Consider the following 12,085-nt stretch of genomic DNA (forward strand, 5'->3'; position numbering starts at 1 on the left):
ATAGCAAGTGTCACACTCATGAGGGAAAAAAGTGAGTGACCCTGGTGTAAACCAAGGCACGGTCTGAGACACAGGAATGCAAGTTAGTGTTTTCTCTTAAGGGAACTGCCAAGCACCACTACCTCCTTGCATCCCTAGGCAAAGATGGTTCTAGAAACCAATGGTCATCCTCAGACACCCTGATGTGAGGGTGTCCGCACGTGACATAGCAGAGTGCATTGTAAGACCTGTAAGGATGCTGACGGAGCTGTGGCAGCCTGGACAGCATCCTTCCCACAGCCTGTTGTTCTTAGAGAGCTGCTGCACGGTCAGTCCAGCCATATGAGGCAGGACTCAAATAAAAACCAGCATCAAAGAAGCAAGTCCCAGGAAAACACTTTGGAAATAAAGAAAAATACGAACGAGCAAAGCTGTCTAGAGTGGGCAAGACACATAGAAAACGTTGGTCATTTAATTACCTCTGCAGCTTCAGTGGCGAGTCGTAAACACCCCGTCAGATCTCCTCCCCCCAGCCACTAAGGCGGCTCCCATCACACTCCAGTCTATCATGTCACAAGCAGCGCAAACATGCTGTGCCTCAGACTGGCTCACTGCCATGTGGCTTGGCCTCTTTTTGCGAGGGACTAGAAAAAGTCATTAAATTCTACACGAGGATCTAGCAAGATATAACTTGAAACCTGGTCATTAAAAGAGCCTACAGCAGCCCTTATTATTTGTATGGGTCAGTCATCCCAAGCAACCGGCTAGTTAACCAAAAATGCTGAAACCAAACATGGAAGACCAAGAATAAACCTGGAAAGCAGAGCCTATCTCCCAAGGTATGCTAACTCCAGCATTTACCTATATTTGTAGGGTTTTTTTTTTTTTTTTTTTTTAGTACTTTCTTGTGTAATGAATGTTTTACCAACCTGTATCTATACGCACCACAGACATGACTGGTGCTCAAGGAATTAGGACATCAGATCCCCTGGACCTGGAGTTACAAACAGTTGTGAGCCACCATGCAAGTGCTGGGAACTGAACCCAGGTCCTCTGCAGGAGCAGCCAGTGCTCTAACCACTGAGCCGCCGCTTCTGCCTGTTAGTTGGTATTTTTTCAGCTCAAAGGTCTTGTAGAAGTGTCTTTCAGCTGTTCTGATGTCAGTCACTGAAGTTCTAAGCTTCGGGCTTTTAGGCAATGCACCCATGATTACACACCCTGAAATACTGCCTGTGCTCCCTTCTCTGTCCTATGGGAAACTTTTGAAAGCTTAAGCCTTGGCTGGTGTATGATTCAATGTCTCATGAGCCGCCAAGACAATGGTTCTGCATCCGTGTAACTTCAGGTTGGCTCCTGAAAGTCCCCTCCATGCATGGTGCTGTTGTAAAGTGACCGACTCTTTAGGAGGTAGGACTCGGTGGAAGGATGTTAGGTCACTGTGGACCTGTCTGTAAACATGATATTGGGACCTGGACCCCTTCCTCACTCCTGTCTCCTTGACATTGTGAGGTAAGCACGCTTGCCCCATTCCACACTCCCACCAAGATGCCGTGGCTCATGGGCTAGCTGACCATGAGCTGAAACTATGAACCAAAGCTGTTTCTCTTTTCACATTGAGTCTCTTAGGTATTTGTCACAGTGACAAAGCTGGTTAGAACACAGGCTTAAAAGCCCTAAGCTGAAAAAAGCCCTAAGAGGAGGGCTATATCTGTCTACCTTCAATTCTGACTCATGAGAAAGGCACAATAATATCTTCCAAATAAGTCCATGACGGAGCACGAAAATTCTTCGCTAGCCACAGGACAGTGGGCACAGCCCTTGCATCTACCAGGTAAAGCTCAGAATGAGAGCCCTCTCCGCTACCTCGTGCAGCTTGTAGGTGGTGATTCCCAATGGCATTGACCTGCACGTTCAAATGGTGGGCTACTCTCCACCCTGCCATGGCTTGAGTGTCTGACTCTGGTAGACCAGCACGCCCAGTTTTAGATTCTGTAATCATGAAGAACTTGCAGGCTTCATGGTTCATTACAAAGGAAGATGAAATTACAGTGGTACTGCTGAACTGTAGAGTCTACAGAGACAGAGATGGGAGGCTCGGTGCTTTTCTTATAAAGGGTTACCCATGCCATCTTCTTGTGAACAGATTGCCCAAACGCTCAGGCAATAACCACTGCTCATTCTTAGTTGTTCCTCCTCCTTTCTGCCACACCAGGCATCCTCCTTAAAGACAACAACAACTGGATTACAAAGGGCACATGGCCCAAGAAAGGACACTGTGGGTGCTCCACGCGTAGTTATTACTCAACAAGAAATTGAACAAAGGCACGGAATTAGCTTACCAAACCTGTGTCCTAATGTAACAACATAAAATTCGATGGATGGATGGATGGATGGATGGATGGATGGATGGATGGATGGATGGATGGACGGACGGACAGATGAACCAACAGACAGACAGACAGACAGACAGATTTTCTCTGGGACAATCAGAATCCCTGGGTTAGAGCTCATCTGAGTTGTCTAGAGCAATATACACCCAAGCTCACCTGACTCCCTGACATCAGGGCACAGTGGGCAGGGAACCTATCACCCAAGCATTCAATCTGAGGGCTCACACGTTACTGCACAGCAGCTGAGCTACCACCACAGTTACATGCTGCAAATGTGCTGGTGTCTCTCTTCTACTGGGTTAGCCTATGCTATAACCTCCACGTTGATAGTTAGTGGTTTAGCTTTGAGAGCAGGGATTTCCCTGAGGACTGCTTCCCACCGATCCCAGGATCCTTCCCAAAAAGTCTCATGTTGAGCCAGAGTCCCAAGATGCAGGAGGTAGAAGCAGGAGGACTTAAGAGTTCAGGTCTAGCCTTGGCTACATAGTGAGACTCTGTCTGGAGAAAAACAAGAATCCCACACTGGAGAAGAGGACGTAAAGTCCACCAGAGGACCTTAACGCCAGCCAAGTTTCCCGAGCTCTTAACGCGAGAGCCCATAAGAACCACGCAGGCAGCCTTCTGCCAGTGCCATATCCAGGCTGCCTCTGTGGTTCAGTGGGGTCACATCGCCCCCTCCCCATGTGGTCTTTTTTAACAAAGCTCTCAGTGGACCACCATCACTGTCTTCCCTGAAGCACCTAACCGATTGGAGCGGTGCTGCTGTCTGGTGACTCACGACTCTCTGCCGGGGCCTGGGACCTGGTGAGAGCAGCACGTACATACTTGGTTTCCTTATCGTGTCCTCAGCCAAGACTTGGTGCACAGCTGGCGCTCCCAGACGGGTCTGCTCCCGGTTAGGACTCGGTGACAAGTGTGTGTTGTTTATCACATCTGAAGGCTGTTAAGCAAAAGGAAAGTGACACAAGATTGCTCAGAGGCAGCGACCAGAACAGAGTGAGAGAGATGGCTGCAGTGACTTCCCTTTAAGAAGAATCTCACAGCTTGTGCATGCCAGCCTTCCCCCTCTTTCTCTTCCCGGCAAGAGGCAGCCCCCAATGGACCCGGCCTCTGTATCTACCTATTCTGTACATCTCACGTAAATGAAGTGATGAAGTGGACCCTGTAGCTGGTTCCCTTCACGGAACATTTGAATTTCTAGAGACACCCACATTGTGATACGCATCGGTGCTTTCTCACGGTTGAATGATATCTCATTCCGTGAGTACTCTGTGTTCTGTCTACTCCTTGATTGGTTGGTAGGGGCTAGATGGTTTCCTTCTGTATTAAAAGATGTCAGTGTTGGTCCCTTAAAAGCAGACATCCCTTCTCAACCATCAGTCACAGTGCCCTCTGGACTGTGCCTGGCATTTTTGTAGGCATTTGCTAGAACAGTGAGCATGTGAATGAGTGAATGAATGAATGAATGAATGCATTGATGCACAGACAGCATGAGGCAGTGACAGAGGACAAGACACCGTGTGTATATTACCTGTGGCATATGTCGTAGCCTAAGTCTCATTTACAAAATCTTCAAATGACGGGTCTTTCCTCACACCAGTGTTGTGTTCTGTACTAGATTTGTGGGGCTGGCTATGATCAGGAGTCAGGGATTTACGTTTAGAGGCCGTGCAGAGAGGCAGAGCTGAGCACGCACGTTGGGCAGCCATACGACCACTCAAATTGGCTCCACTGTTTGCTCACTAGGAGCCCTGCAACAAGTGATAGAATGCCTTTGCGTTCCAGTTTCATCCTGGTAAAATGAGAATTAAGAGGGAATCAAAGTCCTAAGACAACAGATTTTACACACTGCCTGGCGTGTCAGCAAGCCATTGCTGAGCAGAGGTCATCTCTGAAAGCCACCCACCTCCTTCAGCCCCCGCTAGGGCATCAGGACTCAACTCAGGCAAGTGTCATGACTTGATCCGACAGGTGATAAAATTCAGGCTTGCAAGAAGCACGTTTTACTAGCATGGCACACATAGCTGTTGCATATCCTAACCAACAGTCAAAGCCTACATGTGAATGCCAAGGCACGCTTGCTTTCTAAGCTGCAGGCTCACATGTGTTTTGCCAACAGGAGCTTAATAAGCCCTGTCCAGGAGAATGGCCTTCTCAGAGCAGAACCCTTCTGCTGACTCATCACTGAAGGGAGCTGATGAAGTCTTCTCTGGGAGTAATCCCTCTTTCTGTTGAGCCAGTAGTTAGGAGCATTGCTTGACACTGGCTCCTCTGTTAATTAAGGAGTTTGGGCTAAAACCCCTCCAAATACAATCCCAAGCAAAGGTTCCAGGGAAAGAGTCTTAGAGAAACATCAAACGAACAGCCAGACACAGAGACCTGAAGGTCATCATCAGTTTGGCAAACACACGTAGGAAGTAGAAAATGCAAAGTCAAAACTCAAAGTCAGAAACAAAGTTCAACTTGACTCAGTAATTCCACCATGGGACTCACGACATTCTGTTTTCAAGGGCCACTATGTTGGTGGCCGAGCAAGGCCCTTCTCTAAGTCTGAAATCCAACCCTCCTGCAAATGAGAGGAAAGAGGCCAAAGGGCCAGAGAGGCTCACTGCCTTCATTGTCTGGGCTTCCAAACACCCCCCACGTTGTTACAGAGTCTGGAACCTGGCTCTGCTGGCTGTGTGCCCAGAACTGGGGCAGCCAAGATATGTCCGGAAAAGAGGGCTTCTTCAAGGCAAGCATTCCTCATGCCAGGCAGGCCGGCAAAACGTGCTGTGATTTGTACTCCCTTCACTCGGGGCTTCTACAAGGCAAGCCGGCTCACTCAGTAACTGCCAGGTCAACAGCTACTGGGTGCCAGGCCCTGAGAATATAGAATGTGTGTATATGTGTGGACCAAGGAAGATTTCCATCGTCATGTGGGTTTTTTTAAAATATTAATTGATGATTTCCTATCTTGTGCATAAGACGTATTACTATGAAATTTCAATTGGATCATAATTACCTATGGTCTCCAGGGAGGAACCTTGTCAGCTCCCCTCGCTAGCCAGGAAAAAGTGGGGCTGGGAAAAGAGCCAGTTAGTGAATCGGCCTGAAGTCCAGTCCAAGCTTTCATAGTCAAAATATTTTCAAAAGATTTTGTTGGGACTTTGCTTGGAAAATAAATAAAAACTTGTGAAAATAGGTTGGCTTTATGCTACATTTACAGTCACTTGGTATTTTTATTATGACTGTCAAAGATATCTTATACTCAAAGTATAGGCTTGGTGGTGGGATTAGCTTCTTTAACAGAGCACTGCCAGGGCTGTAGAGATGGCTCCGTGGTTAAGAGTACCTGTTGCTATTTTAGGGCACCAGGGTTTGGTTCCCAACACCCATGTAGAAGAACTCAACCACCTGTAACTCCAGTCCCAAAGTACCCAATGTCCTTTTCTGGTCCCTGAGGGTACTAGGTAAGCACACAGTACACATACATACATGTAGGCAACATATCCATATACACTAAATAACAAAATAAATATTTTTAAGAAAATAAAACAATACTGCTCTGAGTAATAAAATAAGAAAAGAAGTATTGAGTAAACAGCTACTGCGTGGGACTTGTCTTAAAGTATGATGCCCTACACCTTCTAAGTGTTAGTGTCTGTCTGTCTGTCTGTCTGTCTCTCTCTCTCTCTCTCTCTCCCTTCTCCCGTCTCTGTCTCTGTCTCTCTCTCTCTCTGTGTTCATATGTGTGTGTGCATGTGAGTGTGCATGTGTGTACATGTGTGTGCATGTGTGTGCATGTGTCTCTGCATATGTGTGTGCATGTGTGTGTGCATGCACACGTGCCATGGTATGTGTGTGGAGGGCAGAGGACAACTGCAGTAGTCATCTCTCTCCTTCTCCCGTGTGGGTCCCAGGGATTGAACTCTTGCTCTTCAGGCTTTGCAGCAAGTGCCTTCACCCAGGAACCATCTTGCCAGCCCAGTCTTCTTGCCTGGAATACACGCGACCTAATTTCAACACATAGTCACACATGCAAGGGGTTGGGGAAGATAGAGAATGAATGAACAAATGTTCATTCCAGGTCCCATGACCTGAGTCTCCTCAGAGATTACGCATTCAAGAATGTAGCTCCAGAATCTGCATTTTCAAATAATGTACTTCAAATACATTAATGCAGATGATCTTAGGTCTGGATGTGAGGACCACTAGCTATGGGCATATGGCATTTCCACGAGGACATTTAAAATCAGCCAGATCAGTTTTTCTAAGGCGTTGAAAAGACTTACAGTGGTTTCTTCTTACATTCGTTTATCTCCCGCTTGGCTCTATCTTGGAATTCTGATTATTACACTGCATTGCTACTTTCTAAGATAAATTGTTTTAATGTTTAAAACAAGGTGCCAAAGTCACTAAATTTCACTCAATGGAGTTTCAGAAAAATGGTCAAACTTTTGTAACTGGTACCCAAATCAAGAAAGAACATTCTGGGGCTGGAGAGATGGCTCTATTGTTAATAACACTTGCTACTCCTGAAAAGGATCTAGGTTCACTTCCTAGTACCGACGTGGTGGCTCATAACTGCCTGTAATTCCAGCTCTGAGAGATCTTCTTGGAGATCTGCCTGGGCCTCCATGGGAACTGTATGCATATGGTGTATAGACACACATAAAATACACAAATTTCAAAATATTTAAAAGCATCTTCAACATTCCAGAAACTTCTTGTGTTATTTCATGACTTCTGAGTCTGTATTTTGTCATTTCTGTTTCTGTGTGTTTCATTGAGTTCATAAAATACATTAATAGCAGGATATATCTATGAATTCGTGTACTGTGGCAAATGCTTATATTTTTAAATATTTCATATGAGTGTAAGTGTGCCTGAGTGCATGTATGTGTACCACATTCATGCCGGAGCCCAGGAAGGCCGGAAGGCATATCAGATCCCCTGGAACTAGAGTTACAGACGGTTGTAAACCATCATGTGGATGCTGGGAACCAAACCCTGGTTCTCTATAAGAGCAATAGGTAACTCTTAACCACTGAGCCATATCTCTTGCCCAAATGTTCATATTTTTAATTGATAAGAAAAATTTATAGAAGTGTAAAAAAAAAACCCTGAACTTGAAAGTCGGGTGGAAGAGATGGGTGGGGTGGTACTTGCTTTTAATCCCAGGAGGTGGAGGCAGGAGGATCAAGACAAGAAACATAAGGATAGCCTTGGCTACACAGTAAGTTCAAAGCCAGCTTGGGCTGTATGAGACCCTGCCTCAGTGAAAAGAAATTTGGCTGGAAGGAGCATGGTGGCACTTCAGTGCCCAAGTCTGTGTGCTGATGCCTTTTGATGGCCATTGTCACTGCGCTCATTGGTCTGGGCCAGGAAAGGGGTGAGGAGATTGCGTCCAGAGTTGCCAAGTCTTACCCAAATCCTTGCTGACTTTGGCCCTGTCAGCTGAATGACCCTGGGGAAGCCCCATGACTTCACTGAACACAAGGTTCGTGTTCAACAAGTGTTGGCTCTCTGTTATTTCTTTCCTGTCTCCAGACCGGCAGTGCCAGTGATACTCTAATTTGGCCTCAGGCACTGAGAGAGCCTTGTGGGTTATGAGAGCCTCCTGGGTTTCCTCTGACCTCAGTTGGAAACCTTATGCTAAGAGAGTAGAGCAGTCCCAGGAGCTTCTCTCTGCATTCTCTCAGGCCAGTGTAACCCTGTAAACGTCACCTCAGTCTGGCATCTACTGTCTTCCTTGGAAACCTTAAACCTCAGGCTGTAGAGAGAAACCCTGTTTTCCTTGGTATGTTTTTTCTTTTTAATAACTTGTCTTTCTTAAGCTCTCAAGGTCTTGAAAGGGGTGTTTAGTGGGCAGGCTCGGGATAAAGGAGACACAAAGACAGGTTGCTTTTTAGTGCAAACCTTCGGAAGCTTCCAGCCTACCTGTGGTCCAGTGCTACTCACCAAGGCAGGGGGTGCTTAGACTCTGCTTCTTTTCTCATAGCCATAACCGAACACCTGGCAAAACAGTTTGAGGAAGGGAAGGTTCATTTTTGGCTCACAGTTTGAGGGTTCATAGTCCATCATGGCTGGGAAGACATGTTAGCAAGAGCGTAAGGCAGTCAGTTACGCTGCATCTGCAGTCAAGACGCAGAGAAAGAGAGGGATGCTCATGCTCAGCTCACTTTTCCTTTAGAAAATTGTTTTCATCATATTTATTTATTGTATATATATATATATATATATATATATATATATATAGTGTGTGTGTGTGTGTGTGTGTGTGTGTGTGTGTGTGTGTGTGTGTGTGTGTGTGTGTGTACCACTGATATATCTGTGGAGATCAGAGGGCAGTTTGGGGAACTGGTTCTTTCCTTCGACCTTGTGGGTCCCAGGGATTGAGGCATCTGGTTTAACAGCAAACATCTTTACTCACTGAGCAATATGTTACTGGCCCCTCTTCATTTAGTCCGTATCCCTAACCCATGGAATGGTGCTCCCCACAGTCAGGATGGATTTCCCCTTCTTAGTTAACTCTTTCTAGAAACATTTTCACAGACATGCCAAGAGGTGGTCTCCTGTGCGATTCCGAATCTAGTTAAGTTGACAATAATGGTTAAGACCTAAAGCACTGGTTTGACTTTATCCATAGTTCTGTCCTCTGAAGCTGCCAAGGGGAACCCTGGGAAGGTGGGCAGCCAGAGAAGACTGGAGGTTTGGTCTGGTCTCAGAGCTCCTTAGGCCACCACAGCTGGGGACGACTAAACTGCCCTCAGGACCTGATGGCCTTACTGAGGCCTTCCATACCCCTGTCTTCCATGCAGTGCAGTCATCTGTTGACACTTCTTCCATTCCAGGAGGAGATGGGCATTTCCTGTGAGCTGCTGGAATCAGACTTCCTCAAGTGCAGTGTGGGATTTCCTTTCATGAGGTCAAAGTCGAAGGTAAGGAAGATGGGTGCTTCCTAGACCATAGTCCCACAATTCTTCCCATTGGTCACTTATTGCTACACACACACACACACACACACACACACACACACACACACACACACACACCACTTCGTTTAAATTTTTTGAGTAACAGAAAGCAGACTTCATTGAGAAACCCACCCATACCCTTTCTTGAACACGCTACTCTGCTATAAAAACCTAACCCATGTCACTAATCAAACCCAAAGTGCATCTGGCTAGCTCTCCTAGTGCGATGTGAGTGTCACCAACATGTGTTGACTCTGAAAATGTCATAAAGTCAACAGAAACAATGACGATCGGAATACTGGTTCCTGTTTCTGCTGCAGAGGCCATAAACATAAATAACTGTAGACTACTACATTTGCTTTTTGAAAATTCCTCATGCATATGTCAAGACCTTTAGCAAGACTAAACCCAGAGGTGAGAGAGAGGAAAGGAGGGTAAGAAAAACCAGAAAGTTACACAAGGACAGAGCTGCCCCTACCTGTGGCCCCTGACACCCTCCTGTTGGCAAATCCTGGGGTCTTAAGGTGCTAGGATACACACTCAGCCTCATGAATACACTTTGGCTCACTCTGATTGGCAGTATGTGTCTGTCACTCACTTCTACCCTGTGGCCTCCCCTCACTTCCATCTTCAGTTTGATTGACTTAATTCAGATATCCAGCCAGTTCTGACTCTATGGAACAAGACCCCTGACTGTCCTGTCTCTTGTGTCCTCCTGTCCTGTCCTCATACCTTGCCCTCCTCATTAATCCAGCTCCTCTGCAGCAGAGATTTCTGCCGAGGAAGGGGGTGTTCGTGCGCATCATAGATGGTGGTATGATTTACTGGCCTAGGCCCATTGCTCCCAAGTAACATTCAGAATTCAGTGTCTCAGAAAAGCATGCAATTGCCTAGAATTTATTTTAATAGAAACCAAATAATTGAGTTACAATTCTCAATCTTTCTGCATTTGCTGGAATCGAAGACCAGCTTGTAAACATCGCAGCCGACGATTATGTAAACTTAGCAAAAGACTGCGACAAATGATGAAAGTGAAACCAGAGACTCCTGGTTTGGCAGTTCTAGCATGCCACTGGCCCTCTAGGACTTCTGTGGCTGAAAGGGGTGACATGCCCCTCATGGCGGGAGGGGGCATAGGGATTCACAGAGGGATGCAGCTCTGCTGAGGAGACCTCCTCACACCTGAAAATCAGATACACATTAAAAAGCTACATTTGCTGTGCACATGAGCTTACAAAGGACACCAACCACAAACCATTCTAGAAATCATAGTTTAAACTGTGGAGTGCTTGTGGGGGCCAAATGTGCTTTCTTTCTTTTTCCCTAGTACGAGTTCAGTGTCATCTTTGATACGAGCCACCTGTCTGGGGAAGAGGAAATTCTCAGCTTCATCGTGACTGCTCAGAGGTAAAAGGGCCTTAAACAGACTTTCCCCCCAAAAAAATAAAAACCATATAAGACTAGAAAAGGATATGCTTTGGGCATCCCTGGAATATGGGCGATTCAGAAAATGGCTATTCCCCATGGTACGGAATGAGATCAGACCTCTGCAGGGTGGTCATTAGGCTCTGCTTGCCTAGTGTATGTGTCACTTTCCTCAACTGCAGTGACCAAATAAAAAGCTCAAGGAAGGAAAGACTTATATTGGCTCACGGTTAAAGGGGAGACAGTCTATCAGGACTGGGAACTCACAGAAGGAGGCTGCTCCTGGCAGCAGGAGGCTGTTTGCTCGCAGCTCAGTGGTCCAGTAATCAGAGAGCTGGGAACGAAGGCAAGGTGCCTGCACACTGCTCTTTGTCTTGAAAACTTTTGTGTCTGAGCGTCCACAGGAAGGTGTCATCCGCACTAAACGCAGATTGACCCTGCCTTTCCTGGTCTTCCCTGGGAGTCCCCTCTCAGACATGCCCAGAGGTATGTCTCCTGGGTGACTGCAAATCTGCTTAAGCTTAGATCAAATCCAGTTAGGACTGTACCCCTGGTCACCACTCCTGACTGAGCCTGGGAGGGCTGGTGATCAGCTGGTCAGCTACAGCTGAGGAGCGACAGGTCTACTGAGGTGACATTTTAGCTCAAGGTCACATAATTAATTGGTAAGTTCCTGCTTGGCCATATTTTCCAAGGCGGACAGATGCTCTCTGTGGTGTGTCAGGCTAGGTCATCTGTTTGTCAGGGATACACACTGAATCATATGGCAGGATGGGGAAAGCACTTGCAGCCTGAGGGCTTGGTGAAGCCAGTTGGCAGAGGTACTCAGAGAGTCCACCTAGAGAACCGAACTGTCCCAGAAGCCAGTGGGCAGACAGCAAAGGAGAAGTAGGTAAACTTCCCTTAGGGGTGTGTATAGCTATGAGTGCCTGAGCCAGCCACCTCCGTTGAGCCACAACCTCCACATGCCTTGAAGCAACACGGAAGTATCCATGACTAGTTAGCAACACCAATGCAGGAAGCACCATTAGGTCAGTCAGAGAGGCCATTAGCTCAGACAAACTTCGACGAGGCTAAGCCAGGTGAGATTGGACACCCAAAACAGCATGCGCACTTAAATGTCTAGTTGTAGGGCTGGACAAAGGGCTCCGCAGCTAAGAGGGTGGATTAGTTCCTCTGAGGGCCTGAGTTCAGGTCCCAGCACCCAGCTGGTCAACACTCAACTGTCTATAGCCCAGGCTCCAGTGGTCTGACGCCCTCTTACGGCTTCATCTGACACTACACTCATATTCACACACACACACACACACACACACACACACACACACACAC

The 12,085-nt window shown here is 46.8% G+C and overlaps 1 protein-coding gene across 1 annotated transcript in view; it reads left to right on the plus strand.

Annotated features, from left to right (window-relative positions):
- The window catches only part of Itga9 (integrin subunit alpha 9), a 296,042-nt gene that overhangs the window by 217,293 nt on the left and 66,664 nt on the right, over positions 1 to 12,085 (plus strand). Inside the window, exons 19-20 of the mRNA XM_051140720.1 lie at positions 9,206 to 9,292; positions 10,656 to 10,735. Coding sequence (XP_050996677.1) covers positions 9,206 to 9,292; positions 10,656 to 10,735 — 167 coding nt within the window. The remainder of the gene's footprint in view (positions 1 to 9,205; positions 9,293 to 10,655; positions 10,736 to 12,085) is intronic.

This window comes from Acomys russatus, chromosome 32, assembly GCF_903995435.1.
Source record: "Acomys russatus chromosome 32, mAcoRus1.1, whole genome shotgun sequence".
Lineage (NCBI taxonomy): Eukaryota > Metazoa > Chordata > Mammalia > Rodentia > Muridae > Acomys > Acomys russatus.